General features: G+C 42.5%; 1 protein-coding gene across 1 annotated transcript in view; it reads left to right on the forward strand.

Annotated features, from left to right (window-relative positions):
- FGF1 (fibroblast growth factor 1) overlaps window positions 1–21542 on the forward strand; it is a 598188-nt gene extending 576646 nt beyond the window's left edge. Inside the window, exons 6-8 of the mRNA XM_073576425.1 lie at window positions 7611–7815; window positions 10747–10850; window positions 20888–21542. Coding sequence (XP_073432526.1) covers window positions 7647–7815; window positions 10747–10850; window positions 20888–21082 — 468 coding nt within the window. The 5' untranslated portion in view covers window positions 7611–7646 and the 3' untranslated portion in view covers window positions 21083–21542. The remainder of the gene's footprint in view (window positions 1–7610; window positions 7816–10746; window positions 10851–20887) is intronic.
- The last annotated feature ends 1010 nt before the right edge of the window (window positions 21543–22552 follow it).

The raw sequence follows: 22552 nt of genomic DNA on the forward strand, positions 1-22552 counted from the left end.
GCGGTCTGTGCGGGCCTGCCGGGGGTCTGTACGGGCATGCCGGGGGTCTGTACCGGCTGTCGGGGGTCTGTGCGGGCTGCTGGGGGTCTGTATGGGCCTGAGGGGGGTCTGTGCCGGCTGCCGGTGGTCTCTGCTGACTGCCGGGTGTCTGTGCGGGCCTGCCGGGGGTCTGTACGGGCCTGCCGGGGGTTTGTGCGGACAGCCGGGGGTCTGTGCGGGCCTGCCGGGGGTCTGTGTCGGCTGCCGGGGGTCTGTGCAGACTGCCGGGGGTCTGTGCGGGCCTGCCGGGGGTTGTGTGTGTGTGCAGGCATCGTCCGATGGGACTACAAGTCCCATCGGGCTATGCCTGCTACAATGACAGTGATTGACACATTAGCCAATGATGGGACAGTAGTAGTCCCATCATCTGGCTAATGTGTTGAATGTAAAAAAAAAAAAACATACATACTACATACATACAACATTCATACTACATACATACTACATATATACTACATTCATACAACATACATACATACTACATACATACTACATTCATACAACATACATATATACTACATACATGCTAGATTCATACAACATACATACTACATATATACTACATTCATACAACATACATACATACTACATACTTACAACATGCTACAGACATACTACATACATACTACATACATACTACATACAACATACATACTACATACAATACATTCATCCATTCATACAATACATACATACTACATATATACAACATGCATACATACTACATGCATACTACATATATACTACATTCATACAACATACATACTACATACACATATTCTACATTCATACAGCATACATACATACTACATACTTACTACATACATACAACATGCTACAGACATACAGCATACATACTACATACATACTACATACAACATACATACTACATACAATGCATTCATACATTCATGCAATACATACATACTACATATATACTACATTCATACAACATACATACATACTACATAAATACTACATACATACAACATGCTACAGACATACAACATACATACATACTACATATTACATACATACTACATACATACTGCATACAATACATTCATACATTCATACAATACATACATATAGACATACAGTACATATAACATAGAGTACATGCTCACCATCACTTGTCACTTTGCTCCCCGAAGCCAGTGTCATCTATGAAAAAAATTAGAAAATAAGAACCAAGCGATATACTCCCTGATCCGCAGACATCCACGAGGGTCCCACGCCGATTTCCCGTGGAGAACAGCAGCATCAGCTGATGCGACCACTCTCTAGTGGGCTCCAGGAATCCAATGACGGGAGGTAGGTATCCTTCCGCACTGTATTCCTCTGCCACTGTAAAAAAATAGTCCCTAGTCTCACTTTTGACATTGCTGTGTGAATGTAGTATATATGAAGTATGTATGTATGTTGTATGAATGTAGTATATATGAAGTATGTATGTAGTATGTATGAATGTTGTAAGTATGTAGTATGTATGTATGTATGTTGTATGAATGTAGTATATATGAAGTATGTAGTATGTATGTATGTTGTATGAATGTAGTATACATGAAGTATGCATGTAGTATGTAGTATGTATGAATGTTGAATGAATGCAGTATATATGAAGTATGCATGTAGTATGTATGTTGTATGAATGTTGTATATACGTAGTATGTATGTAGTATGAATGTTGTATGTATGTTTTTTTGCTTTTTTTTTTACATTCAACACATTAGCCGGATGATGGGACTACTACTGTCCCATCATTGGCTAATGTGTCAATCACTGTCATTGTAGCAGGCATAGCCCAATGGGACTTGTAGTCCCATCGGATGATGCCTGCACACACACACAACCCCCTGCAGGCCCACGCAGACCCCCGACAGTCTGCACAGACCCCCGGCAGCCGGCACAGACCCCCGGCAGGCCCTCACAGATCCCCGGCAGGCCCTCACAGATCCCCGGCAGCCGGCACAGACCCCTGGCAGGCCCATACAGACCCCCGGCAGGCCCGCACAGACCCCCGGCAGTCCGCACAGACCTCCCCGCAGGCCCGTACAGACCCCCGGTAGTCCGCACAGACCCCCGGCAGGCCCGCACAGACCCCGCCCGCACACAGAGACACGTACAGTGACCTCCCACGCACCACCCACACTCTTCCCCCCTCCCGAATTGGATGTACAAGGAAAGAAAGGGTTTTTTTTAATTCCAATATTTCTGTCCCATTGACTTGAATGGGAATTCCGGTATCGGAATCGGCGATACCCGATACTTTTTGGGTATCGGGCCGATCCAATCCGATCCGATATTTCTGTATATCGGATGGTATCGCTCAACACTAGTTGTGACATCATGATGCCCGTGTAGAGACGCATTTGTGTCACCGCTTGTATTATAGGACGCAGCTGCGTCTCCACCGACGCCTGCAGAGCGTGATGACGTCACGACGCACAGGTGGGCGTCGTTAATGTGGCATCGCGCACATTGCTGAGAAAACATGGTGTCCAGGCGTGCTACACCATGGGGGATGTAAAGGTGCACTTACCTCATTAGTGAGATGGATGCACGTGACTACGCATGTGAACAACACACTGCCCATCCTATGTGGCACAAAAAGGCAGTGCTGTGCAAAATACAAAGGGGCCTATTCCGCCGATTTGGGATTGAAAGGTCCACGACCCAAATCCGGAAGAAAATAGCGGACCTGCGATACAGGTCTAGTGATCAGATTGCCAGCATTCGCCAACAAAATGAACGGCGTCGTGGTGAGTGTTTTTGAGACAATCTGTTATGTAGGGTTTTTTTTTTTGGTACACTTTTTTTAATTTTTTAAATTTGGGTAAATAGACTGTGCATGGGCTGCCTTGGAACAGTCTCAGCGTCTAAACGTGCAGCATGGTCTCACCAGCTTTCTGCATAGATATAATGCATTCCAATGCTGGACCATTGTTATGTATGAAACCGAAAGTGCAAGTGAAAATAGAATAAATTTTCCAAAAGTATTATGTAAAATGTTAATAAAACATTAAAAAGACAATTCCAGGCAATTAAAGAACATAACATGTCACTGAAAATGCTAACAATAACAATGTCAGCTCGTCCTGCTACAAAGAAGCCAACACCTGACTCTGTTGGACGGAATAGGGGAAAATTATAGTTCTCAAAATGCATCGTCGAGGCATACGTTTATTTAAAAATTTTATGGCCAAAAAAAAATTATTTTATAGTGTCAAAACCTATACATATAAAAAGGATATAAATCCCGTAGCGCTGTAATCGTGCCAACGCGAGGAATGACGTTGGATATTCACAAATACAGAAAACTGAATGCCATACAAAATATTACATTTTTGTTGAGTCTAAAACATAAAATAGTATGTAATAAAGTTCTATTAAGCCCTTGGTGGTTCAGAGCTCTCAAGACACATGTACATCAGTCCCTCATACAATATGACTATTCAAAAACGTAATACCTACTTATATCAATAAAATGGTTTTCCTATCCCTAGGACCACCCTCTCCAGCTGCTCCACCATCACCACTAGCACCACCTGCAGCACCACAGCTGCTCCACCATCTCCGCCAGCACAACCTGCAGCACCACCATCTGCACCACCATCTCCAGGTGGTACACCTTCAAACGCTGCAGCCCCATCTCCCGTTGTTAACCCGCCTCCAAATGTGGGGTCTTCTGTGTCATCACCAGATATTGGTTTCTCCCCAGCATCACTCCGTGACACTGTTGCAGGCTCGTCTTCCGGTAATTACAGCTCAAAATATAAGCTCCATACTAGTTGGAACTGATAGTTTGGTCTTAAAAGGATGATGGCCTGTTGTGTAATATTAATTATTGTGTGTTTTCATAGCCGGTGCTGCCACAGGATCCTGGTGGGCTTTAAGCTACTCAGAAGAAGAAGCAGGGGAGCCCCAAAACCTTACGGTTAAACAACAAACATGTACCTGTTGTTAGATGCTGCAACAGAATAAGCCTGGCTAACTTCTACTATTCCGTCAACAGAAATCCACACCTTATTACAGGACCTGGTGGCCTCGCAGCGGCGGATGATTGCAGCCATTAATGCAGCTACGCATCAACACGGAGTGATGCTGGAAAGGTTCATGGCTAACCTCCAACAGGGCTGCAGGCAATAATCTTTTGTTACTATGTTAAATGGTTGACGATGTTTTGAAAAAAAAATATAGACATTTTTTATATATTAAAATATTTAATAAAAAATTTGGAGTTAAACTTAACACCCGCTCCAGTGTCTACTTCTTAAAAAAAATACAAATAAAACAATTAAATAAAACCATACGCAAACACCTTTACCCCTTTAACCCCACTGGTCAGCATGTTCATACGGTACCCACATCACAGATGACACCATTTTGGTAACTTTACCCCCCAAGGCACTCATCTACATGTGTGGTTATAACGTAATGACGTTTTGGAATGCAGCCTTTGATGGAAGTGTCTGCGGCTGTCATGTTGTGTTTGGAGAGCGCCTGATGTGCCTAAACTGTAGAAAATACCCACAAGTTAGCCCATTTTGTCAACTACACCCCCCAAAGGAAATTAGCTAGATGTGCGGTGAGTACTTTGAACCGCCATCAGATGTCAGGAAGGGATTAAAATAGACATTGTAGCAACACATTAAAAGAAATAATAAACTAAAAAATAAAACACACCCATTATATCTGGGCATCTAGTCCTAGATTACCGTCCTGATGGCGGTCCTCACCAGCCGTGAACCCATCCCATTACCCATGATTTGTAGGACAGCCAAAAAAGTGTATGGATAATTTATTAAAGTAGACCACAATTTAAAATCAAAATAACATTTTTATTACAGTAAGCAATATGGTAAACATAAAATTAACACAATATTTGTACAAACAAATGATTAAGTAAAGAAAACAACACAAGAATCACAGCTGATGGAAATATGGGTCTGAGTCATTAAACCGTTGCCTCGGTGGAGTGAAATAGAAATTTTGCGGGGGCCCAAGATTCTGATTTTGCGTAGTGTCTATCCCCCTCCACATTGCACTCTCCTGTGTCTGTGCCAAGGAGTTAAACGGTGTTGGCTGTCTGTCGACGAGGGCAGACGTGTCACAGAATTTCCCCGTTGCAGCTTTGCTTAAAGCATCAAGAATAATTCTTTCTGCGTGAACACGTTGAGTTTCTTCAAGTGTTCTTATTTTTTCATTTACATAATGGGCAATACCGGTGATTACCGGTTGGGTTTGCTGCATTGTAAGTACTTTTTTTGCAAGTTGTAAGAATTCCGGTGTATCAGAGGTGGGGGCCTTTCTTTTGCGCGCTGAAGAGTGTAGTCGCCGAGGTAATGCTGAAGGGGCAGGTTCGTTGGTATCCTCCTCCATGACGATAGGCGTGCAGTCGATGTCGTGACTGGCTGAAGTTGTAGACAAGGCATCATCAGGCACCTGCATAAACATAAAAAAGGAACATTAAAACAAAGAAGTCAAGCTATTGTAAATCATACTACAACATCCAAATACAGTAATGCGTTTGCATAGGATATCATGAACAGCAGTCACAAGCATACACGTGCACTGGAAACAAATGTGCGGTTGGAACTAGTACTATAGGATATGAAGTGGCATACAACGGTACTGGAAAGATGAGTGGGCCAAAAAAACTTAAGGAGTATTCTTATCTGTACACGAATGGTTAACTTTTATAATCTGCAAAAGTAATCATGTAAAACCAGAGTTACTATTTTCTATTTTACCTAGCCATGTACATACCACATTACAATGCTATTTTGAGGGAAGAAAATAAGGTACTTACATTTCCTACGGGTGATTCAGACTGGATCTCAGTTTCTTCGGCCAACATCGCTACCATCCTTCTTGGTACCTCCTGGTCTCTCGTGAACGACATTAAATCATAGTACCACAGCTTTGGTACATACACATCTTCAGTACCAGCACCAGATTTTGTCGTTTTTTCGACCTTGTTTAATTCTTTCTTGTAGACGGTGCGGAGGCCTTGTATTTTTTTTTTCACGACAGCCTCGTCCACTGTCTCAGTTGGGTTGTTAATTTTGTACAAGTCGATAAGCTGCTCATAGGCCTCCCTTTTTTTAATCCTGTTGCTGTAGTCTGCAGATTTAATTTTCCACAGACACGGCAGGGAGCGATACTTCTCAATGAATTCACGAATGAATTCTTGCCTGTCGGGCGACATCTGAAAAAAAAAAAGGAAAAAAGGGTTATCGAATTATTGTTATATAAAATGAAAAGATGGCCCATAAATGTAAACGCTGCCGAGAACCTCAAATGTCGGTGGCGGGCACGGCAGGAAAATGTAAATGCTGCCAAGAACCTAAAATGGCGGTGGTGGGCGCGGCAGGAAAACTAAAATGGGTGACCATGCCAGTGCAAACGCAGAAAAAAAAGAAGCAAATTATTATGATATAAAATGAAAAGATGGCCCATAAATGTAAACGCTGTCAAGAACCTAAAATGGCGGTGCCGGGCGCGGCAGGAAAACTAAAATGGGTGACCATGCCAATGCAAAAGCAGATATAAAGAGGAGAAGCAAATTATTATTATATAAAATGAAAAGATGGCCCATAAATGTAAACGTAGGCCAAGAACCTAAAATGGCGGTGGCGGGCACGGCAGGAAAACTAAAATGGGTGACCAATGCCTAAGCAAAAACATAACAAAAAGGTGAATCAATTTATGATTAAATATAATAGATATATGTCCATTAAATGTAAATGCAGCAAACAATGCTTACCTTGAAAGACAGAGAAAAAATCCTGAAGAACAAGGGGAAAAAAACGCAGTAGCGTCTCTGATTGTGTCGCTGAGGCAAGCAAAAACAAGGTGAAATCAACGAGAGCGCAAAAACGCTCAGCGCTCCGGTGCAATTGATGGGCGCGCAAATAAGTTCGATTTTATGATGTGGTCGCAGGAGTGGCCGCCAATCGGAGCAGAGGGGTGTTGTAAAATACATCGCCCAATAAGATAATGAGAGCGCAGGTGTGGCCACCAATCGGTGCGGAGGGGCGTGGAAAAGGTTGCGCTGAAGCACGCCTATTCAAGGTCTGAATCGTCACAATAGACACTGTGTGACAAGGTCCCAATAATCGCCGAGGTCGTTAGTATCATCGCTGATCATTGATGCGTCGTTAAGGAGATTGGCCTGTATGACTGCTTACTAGCGACACACCAACGATCTTTGCCAGATCATATCGTTGTCGGGATCGTTGGTGCGTCGCTATGTGTAACGGTACCCTAAGTGATTAGGTGACTTTATTCTCCGGGTCAGTGCGATTACAGCGATACCAGATTTATAACATAAATAAGGATATAAATAAGGTGTGACAGGTTTCAAAATTAAGGCCTGTCATTAACCTACAAAGTGGTTTGGTCCTTAAGGTGTTAAATCTTTAAAAAAAAAAAAAAAGGTGCCATGTAAGTGCCCCTCTACTTACTCCAAATGCAGTCTCCACTGCAAGTTACTGGAGAATTATCCTAACCCTATTTGGGTAGTGTTAACATGTTTGCTGAGATTGTTTATATTTTATGCTTTGCAGTGGTAATCGGCTACAATTCCTAAGAAGATCACAAACATGGCAGAGGGGGATATCACCACTTTCAACCCAATTACAGAGAAGTTTGATCTTCCAATGGGAAATTACAAGAAACCAAAGTTCCTTTACTGCAGCAATGGAGGGTACTTTTTACGTATACTCCCAGACGGAGCAGTAGATGGAACGAGAGACAAGGCTGACCTGAACAGTAAGTGATCAGCTGCTAAATTATTTTATTACAATCCTACAAGTTATCTTGAACTTTTTATCTTTTAACTTCAACAGAAATTATTTATTTTACTCACTTATATGGCGCCATTAATTCCACAGAACTTTATAAAAATTATCAGCACTGTCCCCATTGGGGCTCACAATCTAAATACCCTATATACGAGGGGCGATCCAAAAGTATTGATAATCAATAATAAACACAATGAATATAGTCAGAAATTTTTTTATTTTTCTACATAGTCTCCTAACAAGTCTATACATTTAGTCCATCTCTTTTCTAAACTTAGAATTCCCTTTGAAAAAAATTCTTGATCTTGACCCTCAAAAACCTCCCCAACAGCGGTTATCACGTCGCTATTGTCGTCAAATTTCTTGCCCCGGAGGTGTTCCTTGAGCCGAGGAAAGAGAAAGAAGTCACTGGGGGCTAGATCTGGCGAATAGGGGGGGTGTTCCACCAGTTCAAAGTCCGCTTCTTGAATGGTAGCCATGGCAACTGCAGCTTTGTGAGCCGGTGCGTTATCTTGGTGAAACAGCACTCCAGCCTGCAGTTTGCCGCGCCTTTTCTCCTTGGTAGCCTCCCGCAATCTTCTTATTTGTTCTGCGTAGTAGGAGCCCGTAATAGTGGCTCCCTTCTCCAAATAGTCACCACAATAATTCCTTCAGCGTCCCAAAAAACGGACTCCATAACCTTCCCTGCTGAGCTTGACACTTTGTATTTCTTCGGCGTCGGTTCGTCGGCTCGTTTCCATGTCATCGATTGTTGTTTAGTTTCGGGATCAAAATGGTGGATCCAGGTCTCATCGATGGTCAAAAAACGTGACAAAAAATTCTCCTTGTCTGCTTGGAACTTTTCGAGATTTGCTATTGAAATGTCAACTCGTTTCTTCTTTTGCTCGTCGGTTAACATTTTTGGCACCCAACGCGCGGAGACCTTTCTCATATGCAATTCTTTTGCAAGGATTCTTTGAATACTGCCATATGAGATCCCAGTGACCTCAGCTACATGCCTGATAGTCACTCTTCGATCTGCCAACACAACTTCTTCAACTTTTTTCACGTTTTCTTCATTGAGGGACGTGGATGGGCGTCCTTCGCGATGTTCATCTTCAGTCGATGTTCTTCCCAGCTTAAATTCCTTCACCCAGCGTGCAACTGTGGAATATGGAGGAGAAGAGTCCCTCAATGTTTCCACCAAGTCGCTGTGTATGTCTTTGGTAGACATTTTTTTCAAGCAGAGGTATTTGATGACAGCTCTGAGCTTGTTTTTTTCCATTTTGATGTTCACTCCTTTGCAGTTCATATTCAAATGAATGTAGCTCCCGGGAATCGTTGCCTATTTAAGTGATTTTTTTTTCCTGGACTAGTGGGTACCTAAGAGAGAAGAAAACATTTTACTTTAATTTCTGTGTGCAATAGAAATAACCGATTATCATTACTTTTGGATCACCCCTCGTATATGTTTTTGAAGTGTGAGAGGAAACCCACGCAAACACAGGGAGAACATACCAACTCCTTGAAGTTGATGTTCTTAGTGCGATTTGAATCCAGGACCCCAGCGCTGCAAGGATGCAGTCCTAACCACTGAGCCACCATGCTTATTGTAATGAACTGATGGAAAAGGTTGCTAAATTATTGGCAACACTTTAATTGTAGCCATCTTTTCCAACCCCTAGCAATCACAGTAATGTATGGAAAAATGATGTCTTGATATACAGTACTATACAAAAGTTTTAGGCAGGTGTAGAAAAAATGCTGCAAAACAAGAATGTTTACCTTGAGTCCTGGAAGTGATGACATGCCCTCCACAAAGCCCTGATCTCAGGATCAAGTGTGTCAGGGATTTCATACTGAGGCAGAGTGATTTGTCTAAGTATAGATAAACACAAGATCTGTGGTTAGTTCTCCAAGATGTTTGGAGCAACTTTCCTGTCGAGCTAGTTCAGAAACTGTGCGCAAGTGTACCTGTGAGAAATGAAGGTGTTTTGAAGGCCAAAGTTGCAAAGGGTGGTCAGTCACACCAAATATTGATTTGATTTAGGTTTATATTTTTTTAATTGATTCTGCATTTTGTTAGTTGATAAAAATAAATGATTAACACTTCTATATTTGTAAAGCATTTCTGCTTTTCAGCACTAGTTTTACACATGCCTAAAACTTAGGCACAATACTCTATATTCCACTGCAACTGCTATATTTTCTCCATTCTAGCTCCTAGAGGGAGGCCTTTAGAATGGAAAACCTCTCCACTCCCGATTACTTCAATTTTAGAGTATATGAATGTCAAAGAAGTGTGCTCCACATTCAGGGCAGCATCTATGAGCAGCTGTTAAAGGGAATCTGTCTCTAAGTTTTTGCCTAATCTGAAAGCAGCACAAGGTAAAGACAGTGATAAAATCACTGATTTATTGTCAGGAGATTAGCACTAGAGGACTAGTCGTCCTGCTTAGCAATGTATAACCCCGCCTCCTACCACTGATTGGCAGTTTTCTGTGTATATGGATAGAAAGCTGCCAATTAGTGCTGTGGGCCGGGTTATATAGAGCTCAGCATTCAGACATCTGGTAGATCAGCAGAAAATAATACAGTGATTTTATCAAAACGACAGCAAGCAGCCCAGTAACTTGTACATCGCTAGAATCAGGGTTTCTGTCATGCTGCTCCCAGATGGGATATGAAATACTTGGTGATAGATTCACATTAAGAGGGTTTGAGAAGTCAAGTTAGGTTTGATCAGCTAACCTCCAGGACAGCTTCATTCTAAAAAGAGGTTTTACAGAATAAACAAATGCTTAATTATAGAAAAGTCTATTTCCATCAAAGTCAAACTGCAGCCATGCACAGGACTTTACTAGAGATCTGTCTATATTATCATTGTTATGATCGTAGTCATTTATTCTCTCTTTTTTAGTTAGGTTACAACTTAGTTCAGAAAACATTGGTGTGGTGTGCATCAAGGACACAGGCTCTGAGAATTACTTAGCTATGGATTCTACTGGCCTTTTGTATGGATCGGTGAGTATGATCATTTTGTGATTATTGCACCATTTGCAACATGTCACAGTGTAGGGAAAATTATCATAGTGATGTTACAGGGAAGGGATAATGCACGTGGTGATGTCACAATATTGGAATAATGTGCAGTTATTTGACAATGCAATTAAACATGTATACAGTGATGTGAAAATTCTGGGATATTCTGTTCAATGATGATACTGTACAAAGCAAGAATTAAGCCAACGGGTATATCACTGATAAACTACACATTGCATCATGGCAAAAGAATAACGCATACAAAAAAACATGTGTACTGTGATGTCATAGCATTGAAAAGGAAATATATAATGATCTAACATGTAGGTATAATGGTCAGAATAAGTCAGGGAAAATCAGTGATGGCACAATACAGGAATATTGGTAAAAGTGATGCCACAAAGGGGATAAAGCACAAAGCAAGGGTAACTATAGGACTATAGGAAGCTATATTGGACTTTGCTATTCTTAATCTACAGTATATTAAGTACATAACATGCCTGAGTGTAATTAAGCCCTATGTTATGGTAGTTACACTCTTAGGGTGGTTTCACATTAGCGTTTCAGGGCGCAGCGAAGGCTTGCGCATGGCTGCCGCTAAGCCCTGCCCCTGCCACGCCTCCTCCGGTAGCTCCGCCTACGGGCGCATGACTCTGCATGCGTCCTGCATCCCCTATCTTTATCACTGGGGACGCAGGCCGTGCGCAGTATGCGTTTGGCGGCGCATGTGTCCTTTTGACGGTGCGCTGAGCGCAACCAAATTGCAACAGGTTGTGTTTGGCACTGGTCGGCGCACCGTCAAAAGAACGCATGCACCGCCAAACACATACTGTGCACGGCCTGCGTCCCCAGTGATAAAGATAGGGGACGCAGGACGCATGCAGCGTCATGCGCCCATAGGTGGAGCTACCGGAGGAGGCGTGACAGGGGGCGGGGCTTAGCGGCGGCCGTGCGCAGGCCGTCGCTGCGCCCTGAAACGCTAATGTGAAACCACCCTTAGTTGAGTTGCTTTATAAAGTGACAATCTTTTTGATGATCCTTACACATTTTCAGAAACTTGAAAAAAGTATGTGATGTACTTTTGTCCAAAGTTTAGGTCTTCCCATAGACATTTTGTTCTTCAAACCTAAGTAAACAGTCTGAGACACACAGTTCCTCCAGTACAAGCACAAGTGTTTTGCCCACCCCCTAGGAGCTACTTTTGTTAAAATATGCATTCCATTCTTGTCTTAATAGTAATAATAATAATCTTTATTTATATAGCACCAGCATATTCCACAGCGCTTTAAAGTTCAACAATTTCAAAACACAAGTCATAAGTAACAACGTTAACAATACAATAATTAAAGCAAAATTAGGCAACCCTACTTGTGATAGCTTACAATCTACAATGAGGTGGGGGAGATACAAAGTACAGGGGTGTATTTACAATGGTGTGTTTATAATGATGGTCCAGCCATCTTGAGGGAGTGGCGGATAGATGGGGATAGTGAATGGGTTACACACGCACACTTCCACATAAAATAACTTTGATTAGTGAACTTGATAGGGCGCTCTGAACAAATGTGTTTTGAGGGAGCGCCTAAAACTATGCAAATTGTGGATAGTCCTAATTTCTTGGGGTAGAGCATTTCAGAGGATAGGCACAGCGTGGAAGATGTCTTGGAGTCAGGAATGGGAGGTACGGATTAGTGCGAAGGTTAGTCGAAAGTCGTTTGCAGAGCGAAGCGGTCGGTTAGGCCGATAGACAGAAATGAGGGAGGAGATGTAGGGGGGGTGCCACACTGTGGAGAGCTTTGTAGGTGAGAGCAAGTACTTTGAATTGGATCCTATAATGAATGGGCAGCCAATATAATGATTGGCGAAGAGCGGACACATCCGAGTACCGATTAGCCAGATGGATGACCCTGGTTGCTGCATTAAGTATGGACTGGAGAGGGGAAAGTCGAGTAACGTGGAGACCAATTAATAGAGCATTGCAGTAGTCCAGGCGGGAGTGTATCAAGGCAACAGTAAGGGTTTTTGTTGTTTCCATGGTGAGAAAAGGGCAAATTCCAGAGATGTTCTTTAGGTGTAAGCGGCAAGAGATTGTATATGGGATGTGAATGAGATCTTGGTGTCAAACATAATATCCAGACAGCACCCCTGCTGCCGGGGTGTTGTTATGGTGTCACCCACGGAGAGGGAAATGTTAGGTTTAGGGAGGTTAGTAGGTTAGTAAATGGCGGGAGCAGAAGTTGTTCAGTTTTGGGGAGGTTGAGTTTCAGATAGAGGGCGGACATGATGTTGGAGACTGAGGACAGATAGTCACTGGCATTCTGTAGTACAGCGGGGGTAAGGTCAGGGGATGACGTGTATAGTTGTGAGTCATCAGCATAAAAATGGTACTGAAAGCCAAATCTGCTGATGATCTGTCCAATTGGGGCCATGTAGAGAGAGAAGAGAAGGGGGCCAAGGACTGAGCCCTGAGGTACCCCAACAGTGAGAGGAAGAGGAGATGACGTGGAGCCAGTGAACAAAACACTGAAGGAGCGGTCAGAAAGATAGGCAGAGAACCAGGAGAGAGTAGTGTATTTAATGCCTAGTGACTGGAGCCTGGAGAGTAGGAGACGGTGGTCAACAGTGTCGAAAGCTGCAGAAAGGTCAAGAAGAATGAGCAGAGAGTATTCACTATTACATTTTGCTGTCAGAAGGTCATTGGTAACTTTGATGAGTGCAGTTTCAGTTGAATGTAGGGGGCGGAAGCCGGACTGTGAAGGGTCTAGGAGGGAGTGAATGAAGAGGTAACGGGTAAGGAGGGAGTAGACTAGGCGTTCCAAGAGTTTAGAGATGAAGGGGAGATTGGAGACTGGTCTGTAGTTGTTTTTGCAGGATGGGTTGAGAGCGGGTTTCTTTAATAATGGAGTAACGATGGCATGTTTCAAGGAGGATGGGAAAATGCCCGAGGAGAGGGAGAGATTAAATATAGTAGTTAGGTGAGTTGTGATGACTGGAGAGAGAGACTGGAAGAGATGTGAGGGAATGGGGTCAGTAGAGCATCTAGTCGGACGAGAAGAAGAGAGGAGTCTGGAGACTTCTTCTTCTGTGATGGGATCAAATGTGGAGAGTGAGCCAGGGGAAATGCAGGGAGGGATGGGAGTCACAGCACTTAGTGGTTGGGAGCAGATTTCCTGATGGATATTATCTATTTTCTCTATAAAGAGGGAGGCCAGGTCATCAGCACAAATGTCTGTGATAGGGGCTTGTGCATTTGGCCTGAGGAGGGAATGAAAACGTTTCTTGGGGTTGTTGGCTAGTGAGGAGATCAGGGTGGTGAAGTAGGTAAGTTTGGCGAGGTGAAAGGCTGAGTTATAGGTTCTTAGCATAAATTTGAAGTGGATGAAATCTTCGGGTGTGCGGGTTTTCCTCCATATCGTTCAGCACTCCTAGAGCATCGCTGGAGAAGTCGAGTTTGCGATGTGTGCCAGGGCTGTTTTACTCTGTATTTGGAGGTTCTGAGGTTGAGGGGTGCTACTTGGTCAAGGCTACTTCTGAGAGTGTTATTGTAGTGATGTACAGCCAGATCATGACAGGAAAAAGAGGAGTTTGGGGACAGTGATGAGTGTAGAGAGTCTGCAAGTGTATGAGGGTTAATGGCTTGAAAATTTCTGAATGTGTGGTAGGTAGGAGTGTGCTTGGGTGTGCGAGGATTTGTGAGCGTGAAGGAATGAATGTTGTGGTCAGAGAGGGGAAGCGCTGAGTTATTGAGGTAGGAGATTGAACAGAACCATACAAAGACCAGGTCAAGGGTGTTACCGTCTTTGTGTGTCTCAGAGGTTGAGAGCTGTGAGAGGCCGAGAGAAGTGGTTAGTGATAGAAGCTGGGATGCAGATGTGGAAGTGGGGTTGTTAATGGGAATGTTGAAGTCTCCCAGGATAAGGGTTGGGAGTTCTAAGGACATGAAGTGCGGCTGCCAGTCTGAGAAGTGGTCAAGGAAGTGGGTGGGTGAGCCTGGGGGCCAGTATATTACCGCTACTCTGAAGGAGAGGGGATGGAAGAGCCTGATGGTGTGGACATCAAAAGAAGGGAATGAGAGTAATGGAACAGGGGGAGTGACCTGGAAAGTGCATTGTGGGGACAGGAGTATGCCAACTCCACCACCAAGTCTGTTTGTGGGTCTCGGGGAATGGGAGAATTGTACGCCAGCAGGGGAGACAGTGTCAGAGTCCTGGATCCAGGTTTCAGTGAGGGCCAACAGATTCAGAGAGTTGTTCAGAAAGCAATTGTGCAGGAAAGGAAGCTAGTTACATACAGACCTTGGATTCCAAGGGGCAAAATTGATAGAGGGAGATGAGGGATTGCAATTAATATTAATAAGATTAGTATGGTTTCGATATGAGGTGGAGTAGAGGTTAAGGTTGGGGGATGATGGACCGGGGTTGGGGGAGATGTAGGAGTAGGAAGATAAAGAGCAAGTAGTTATTGGAATTGTAAGAAGTTTTTTTGTGCTATGTGTATGGGCAAGATGGGCTGAGGTTTTTCAGGAAGGTGAGGAATGCATGGGAGCTGTACATGCGAGAGAATAGTATAGAGGGGCTGATGTGTATAAGTCGTGATGAAGGGGGATGGGCGGTAAATGTGGATGGCAAGGGAACACAGGAGGATAAAAGTATAGCACATGGATAAAAGGGAGTGCAAAGTGTGGGTTACCTGACTCCTGCCCTGACTAACTGCCATAGAATAACTGGTTTTGTTTGATGCTTAGCTAATGCGATGCTTTGCTGAATGCGTGCGACCCCTCACATGCGTGTTCTCCTTAGAATGAATTTGTCTTAAACAAAAAGGATCATATAAGATAGCATAGTGAGTAATCATCGAAAACTGTCTGGAGGTAGAAAAAGATAGAAACTGGAGTAAAAAAAAATAAAATCTTGCAAAAATCCGGCAACTTTTCCCACATTTACACTAGTCAAGGCCAGCTTTGCCAAAGCTGGAGCAAGACAGGGCATCGCAAAACCTACCTGGCATATGCATAAAAATTTAAACCACTTTGGTGGCAGAAATGTATGTTAGTCCTTTGCTGAAGTAACTTTTCTGACAATGGATACTTGCTACCCAAACCACAGGCATTATGTATCTTCCACTGGCTACATGATGCAGTGTTTCAAAGAAAAACATACTTCAAAAGCCAGGGACAGAGATTCATGGTTGACTGGTCAAAAAGCCCAGTTCCCGGCAGATTTTTCCTGCCCAACTTCCCTCGGTTGACCGATTTCTCAGTGTGTGCATACAAAAGTAGAGACCTGCAAGCAATCCAGGAATCCAAAGCACTAGGTAATCTTTCTAAAAATTTTTTATTGACACCAGTGTACATACAAGAAAATCACTGCATGCTGCGTTTTGGCCATGTAAGCCTTTATCAAGTGTACATGTAAGAGGAGGAAACAATACTCCTGAAAAATGTCAGCGCGGTGTATCATTATTGCGAAAAGGCTGCCACCAACTTACAGGCGGCACCATGCAGAACTAACCAGGACAGGAAGAGTTGCAGGAGGGACAAGTTCAAATGCAGCACCCAGTCAGGTGCCATTGATGAAGAAGTTCCCAAATATAAAAGGTCTGCGCACCAAACTGGAGTGAGTTTTGGAGCCAAGATAGGGAGGTGCAGACATGAACAAGAGAAAATGCTGTATCCAGAAAGACAGGCCTCAGCAAGAAGAGTGTGCCAGCAGGTTGCTAGCCACTGGCAGATAGGACTCAGATGGCACCAAGTAAGATCCAGAGCACAGACAATCAGGGCCGGCCCAAGAGATTACGGCACCCTAGGTGAAACTATTTTGTTGCGCCCCTACTATTCTTGGCAGTAGATGAAAACTTGGGATATAAATTTAGGAGCAAAATAAACCACAACAACAATGATTAATTACCTCTCTCCTAACTCTTTAATCTTCTGAGAAGTTGTATAGGACAAATATATACAAAGTAATCAATAACACAAAACAAAAACGACCATAAGTAATTAAAATTTTTGTTTCCTTGCCTTTTTTTTTTAAAAGGATGACACTAAGTCACCAAGATTAATTTGTTTAGCAACTTCAGATTCTATCGAAATTGTTGCCAACCCAACCAACCTCTCTTGCATCATATTTGCCCTTAAATATGTACACTTTTCATTCCATCCCTAAAACTTTTTGCCTTTTGAAAAGATTTTTTCTAATTTTTTCTATTTTTTCTCTGGCGCCCCTTTGGGTCGGCGCCCTAGGCGGCCGCCTAGTTCGCCTATGCGTTCGGGCCGGCCCTGCAGACAATGCAAGTCAAGAGCCGAAGTCCAGACCTCTTTTTCCCAGAACAGCGAGACACCCGCCATCGGTCAGGCCCCGAAAATCCGGGAGGAGACTTTAACCAAAGGAGGACACCGGCAGTGATGGAAGGAAGACACGAGTGTGCTGGGCTGTGGCTCCCAACACTGACGTATGTTACATGGGTAGGCCTAGGCTCGGACCACAGTTAGGGTGGGTGTCAGTTGGAGCGAAGGAGGCACAACGTGCTTTGTGGACTTTGTCAGGAGGACTTGCGGCCTAACAGGAAAACTTAGTGACCCCCACTAGGACCATTGCCTCATGAGGAGCCAATGTAATAACTCCCACAGGAATGGGTGTATCACCCGTCAGAGGGACACAAGCATAATCCCAAAGAGATTTCTCCATTCAAATTGAACTCTAAGATAATAATAATAATAATAATCTTTATTTTTATATAGCGCTAACATATTCCGCAGCGCTTTACAGTTAGCACACATTATCATCACTGTCCCCGATGGGGCTCACAATCTAAATTTCCTATCAATATGTCTTTAGAATGTGGGAGGAAACCGGAGTACCCGGAGGAAACCCACGCAAACACAGGGAGAACATACAAACTCCTTGCAGATCTATTATATGTTCCGTATTGTATATTTTAATTGTGTTTTTTCTGTTTCATACAGTTTAACTGTTTCCTAACTACTGTAAGTTTCTGCCACATCAGAGGAAATATATAGTTTATTGACTGTTCCTGCCTCGTGTCTATCTGCCTGTTGCATCCGTTCACCTGCATAGAGACACTTACTAAAACTAAAAGTTTAAACACAGATTTATAAAAGTGATCATTAAAACATCACTGATGGAATTGTTATAGTAAAAATGCATTTCTATAGCAGGACACAAAAAAACACAAGAACATTTTTGTATATAGAGAGTATAGAATTCAACATAGAAACACTTTCTGTTCTGTCTTCTTACACGTTCTCACGGTGTGCAATCTGACATACAGCATAAACCTTCTCTGTCTTCCAAAATAAGCAGACCGTTCTCTGTAGTCTAACTTGTTTATTGGTCTACAGGTTGATGTATATGAATTGAAATACAGTATATGTGGTAAAACTACAAGAATTCAAATAACTGGTATAAGTATTGAGTTTAGAATATAACGTAACTATTACAATTAACAGTGAAAGCACACAACAAGATGGAGCTTATACATGTGAACACATAACCAAGTAACAAAGACCAACTGATTTAACAACATTTCTGAATATACAATACTACAGAACAGAGAGAGTTCCCTTACCTGATATACTTTATCGAGGATAATCGAGTTTTAGTAACATAATGCAGAGGGTTGATGTCACCTTTGTATTGTAAGGTGACATCAGGCCCAGAGCTTAGTAATGGAGAGGCGTGTATGAGACGTCCCCATTACCAACCCCATAGTGATATTATAAAAAACACACACCCAGAATAAAGTCCTTTATTTGAAATAATGACACTGACTACTTTATTGAATCTAAATTAAACCATACTCACGTCATTACCCAATCCACTGAAGCCATGGCATCATGTAACAGAATTAAAATATTAAACAACAATATTCTTGACCTGTCCACCGAGAAGATAATAATCCATAATGTCCCACGACAATAATGATGACTTTGAGAGCCGTCACTGATGGAAGTAATCGCTCCTGCAGTGTATAGCACTGAGCTGTGGTGAGAAAGTTCATCAGAGTTCCTCAGCTGATAAGCCCCGAAGATCTCACACGGCAGTGGTGCCATAAGTGAGATCATCGAAGAGCATCAGCTGATGAACTCGTATGACCTCTCTAATAGTAGCGCAGTGCTATAAACTGTGGGAGCGATGACGCTTCTGTTAGTATGTCACTGGCTGCCAGGTAGAGCAGTCACATCTCTAGAAGTGACAATTCTACAAGTGAGATGGCCGTGGGACACTCTGGATTACTTGGACTACGGCAGACGAGAGTATATGTTGTTTATTATTTTTGAATGTTTACAGGAGACAAGGGCATCAGGGATTGTGCATTTAAGGTGAGTATATGTTTTTATTTTACATTTTTATAGGAGACAAGGGCATCAGGGATTTAGTGTTAGGTGAGTATAATGTGTTCTTTATTTCTATTTGAATATGTATTTAATTATTTTAAATGTTTTCTTTCTTTTCTTTTTCTTTTTTTAAGTTTGAGCACAGGTGACGGCTGATGACTACTTCTCCAATCAGCGGTGCCTGCTATCACTGTTACAGACGTAGTCAGATGGGAGTAGTAGTCTCTCATCAGCTGACGACCCTGACCTGCTGTAAACTTTTTACCGCGGGTCAAAGTCCCATATGTGGGGTCACACTGACATCTGACGGCATGACCCCACAGCTATATTACCAATGGTAACGATCTTACCGGTGGTAACGTTACTGCCGATCAGGACCACTGCATGGTTTCTCGTGTTTCTCGTGCTGTCACACAGATGACAGCATGGGAAATGCCATAGGAAGTGTGTAAAACTGCAAGCAAAGAACTAAGCAAATCCACAGCAAATATTTTTCAACCTGCGTTTTTCTGCGGATTTGACTGACTCAATTGAAGTCAATGGGTAAAAAACGCTAAAAATCCGTACAAAGAATTGACATGCTGCAGAAAAAAGCCCTGCAAATACTCAAAGGAAAATAACTGATCATGTGCACATTTCACGATTTTCTTTGAATTAGCTGGCATAAGGATTCCTTAGCATTTTTGGTCCATTTCCAGAAAAAACGCTGCAAAAATGCACCATCAGCACTCAGGCTTACTAGAATTGTACACTTGAAACTATGGGTACCCAAAACCCTAACACAAAACTAACAAAAGTATGTGAATAAAAAATATATAATTTTTATTATTAATTTATTAAAAAGCATCACATATCAAATACATGAAATAAAAATGAGGACATGATCAAAGACAGGATAGTATTCAAATACACTAAGTGGTAAAGTGGAATGGTAACAGACTATATGGTAGCTATGTGCTAATATATACCACAGTGGAAAAGACCTAAGTTGTCAGGCTGATACTAAAGTGCATATAGTGTAGACCATAGTGGTCACAAAATACCAGCCATAAAAGCAACCATAGGACAATAGAATTTTATAGCTTACCCATAATGATAATTAGAATGCCCATCCACAATGCCACGAATGCCCTGACGTGCGTTTCGCTACTATGCTTTAGTTTGCTACTTTTGAACTCCCCTTGATAAAGCATAGTAGCAAAATGCACGTCAGGGCATTCGTGGCATCGTGGAGGGCCATTCTAATTATCAATATTAGAATTGTGTAGAGAGTTAAATGCTTACTTCATTGAAGTCATTTTAAGAACTGTGTCAAATGTTGCCATTTATGCAGAATTCCCCCTATTTTTTATATTCATCACTTGGAGCATGTAAATATGACAGCGAAAAGAACACAAGAACTGTCAGAAGTGGTTCTATTAGTGGTAAAACACTGCCTACAGTGAGTAAAAAATGCAAAAAGAGCAGATTTTAAATAAATCCCAGACAGAGCCACAGCAGGAAGTCCAGGGTAGCTTTGGTTTCAAGTCCTGACCAACAGCAATAATTTGCTTAGCCAGAATGTAGCTCTAACACGGCAATCCCATCCAAATTCTCTAAATATAACACCAAAGTTTAGTTTTCCCACAAGCAATAAACTGAGGTTATTATTATTTTTTTTAAGATGACGCTGAATGAGGAATGCATGTTTCTGGAGACTGTAGAGGAGAACAGCTACAATACATACAAGTCGAAGAAATACGCTGAGCTGAACTGGTTTGTCGGCATTAAGAAAAATGGAACAAGCAAGCGTGGATCCCGGACGCATTATGGCCAGAAAGCCATTCTGTTCCTTCCATTACCAGTGTCAAGTGACTAGAGACCGCTCAGTGACTACTGTGACATGCTACGTGTGTCATTGCTATAAACATTTCATACTATTAAAAGACCAAAGTAGAGAATAAAAGGGAAATTAATTCACACCATGGTCTTATAGAACTGCATAGAAAGTAGTCACATTCACCCTAACTATATTCTAGATACCAGTGTTAGAGAAGGCTTTGGTTTAACATATACTACTAAATGTGAAAAACAGCTTAAACTCTGAAGTAAGGGATGTGCACTTACTGTGTATTATACGTGTTCTAAGTAATGCTGTCATTGCATAGTTTGTAACCTTTGATGTGCAAATTAGCTTTACAGTGGACCTTTCACTGGATTTTTTAAATTTAAACTGAGTACATCATCCAATTCAACTGATTCCCGAACAGTTTTTTTGTTCTTGCCCCTCCGTTCCGGTGTATTACTCCCGATAATAAAGATGCAAGCACTTCAAACAAGTAGATGTATATCCCAGAGCTTCTGTTATACAGGGTATCACGCAGCCTCCCCCACAGGGAACTTCTGTGGTACATGCCCAGATGATTGAATGAAAATTTGCATTCGGGAATCATAACTTTGGAACTGAGGAGCACGGAAGAAAAAAGAACAGACGTTCCAGAAACAGTAGAGCAGCAATCAATGGGAAGAGGTACTATTTCAATTAGAAAAAAAAGAGATGGTGCACATCCAAAAACCATACATTGATCTAATGATGCTACGTAAAAAATAGAAAACTGAGCATGAGGTTCCTAGTAGTGATGAGTGAGTGTGCTCGTTACTTGAGTTTTCCGAGCATGCTCAGGTGTTCTCCAAGTATCTTGGGCGTGCTCGTAGATTATGTTTGTGTCTCCGCAGCTACATGATTTGCGGCTGCTAGACAGCCTGAATAGATGTGGGTATTCCCTAACAAACAGGCAATCCCTGCATGTGTTCAGGTTGTCTAGCAGCTGCAAATCGTGCAGCTGCGGAGACACAAATATAATCTACGAGCACGCTCAAGATACTTGGAGAACAGCCGAGCATGCTCGGAAAACTCGAGTAACGAGCACACTCGCTCATCACTAGTTCCTAGTATAAAGTGAAACTGTCTCCAGGTTTGGCAGATATGAGGTAACAACACCATCTTTCAGGCGCCAAGCCTAAAAGCCGCGGGGCCGTGCGCAAACCACCACCACAGCGACACTGCACCAGCAGGGTGGGCAACCTGCCGCACGGCTGAGTACCCAAGACTCTGGGTCACACCTCTTCACAAGCAAAAACCACAGCAACAAGGTGAAACAGTCCGATCAGAATGTTAAACAATGAACCTCATGTTCAAATTGCAAATTTTTGCCAAGCGGCATTAGATCAATGTATGATTTTTGGATGTGTGGTTGATGTCTTTCTTTCTATAGGTCTACCACTATTTAAATTATAGACTATACATCATAGAAATGCAGGTATATAGTTACCTACATAGGAAGTAGAA

Source organism: Dendrobates tinctorius, unplaced genomic scaffold (assembly GCF_039654945.1).
Source record: "Dendrobates tinctorius isolate UK_male_01 unplaced genomic scaffold, ASM3965494v1 ptg000001l, whole genome shotgun sequence".
NCBI lineage: Eukaryota > Metazoa > Chordata > Amphibia > Anura > Dendrobatidae > Dendrobates > Dendrobates tinctorius.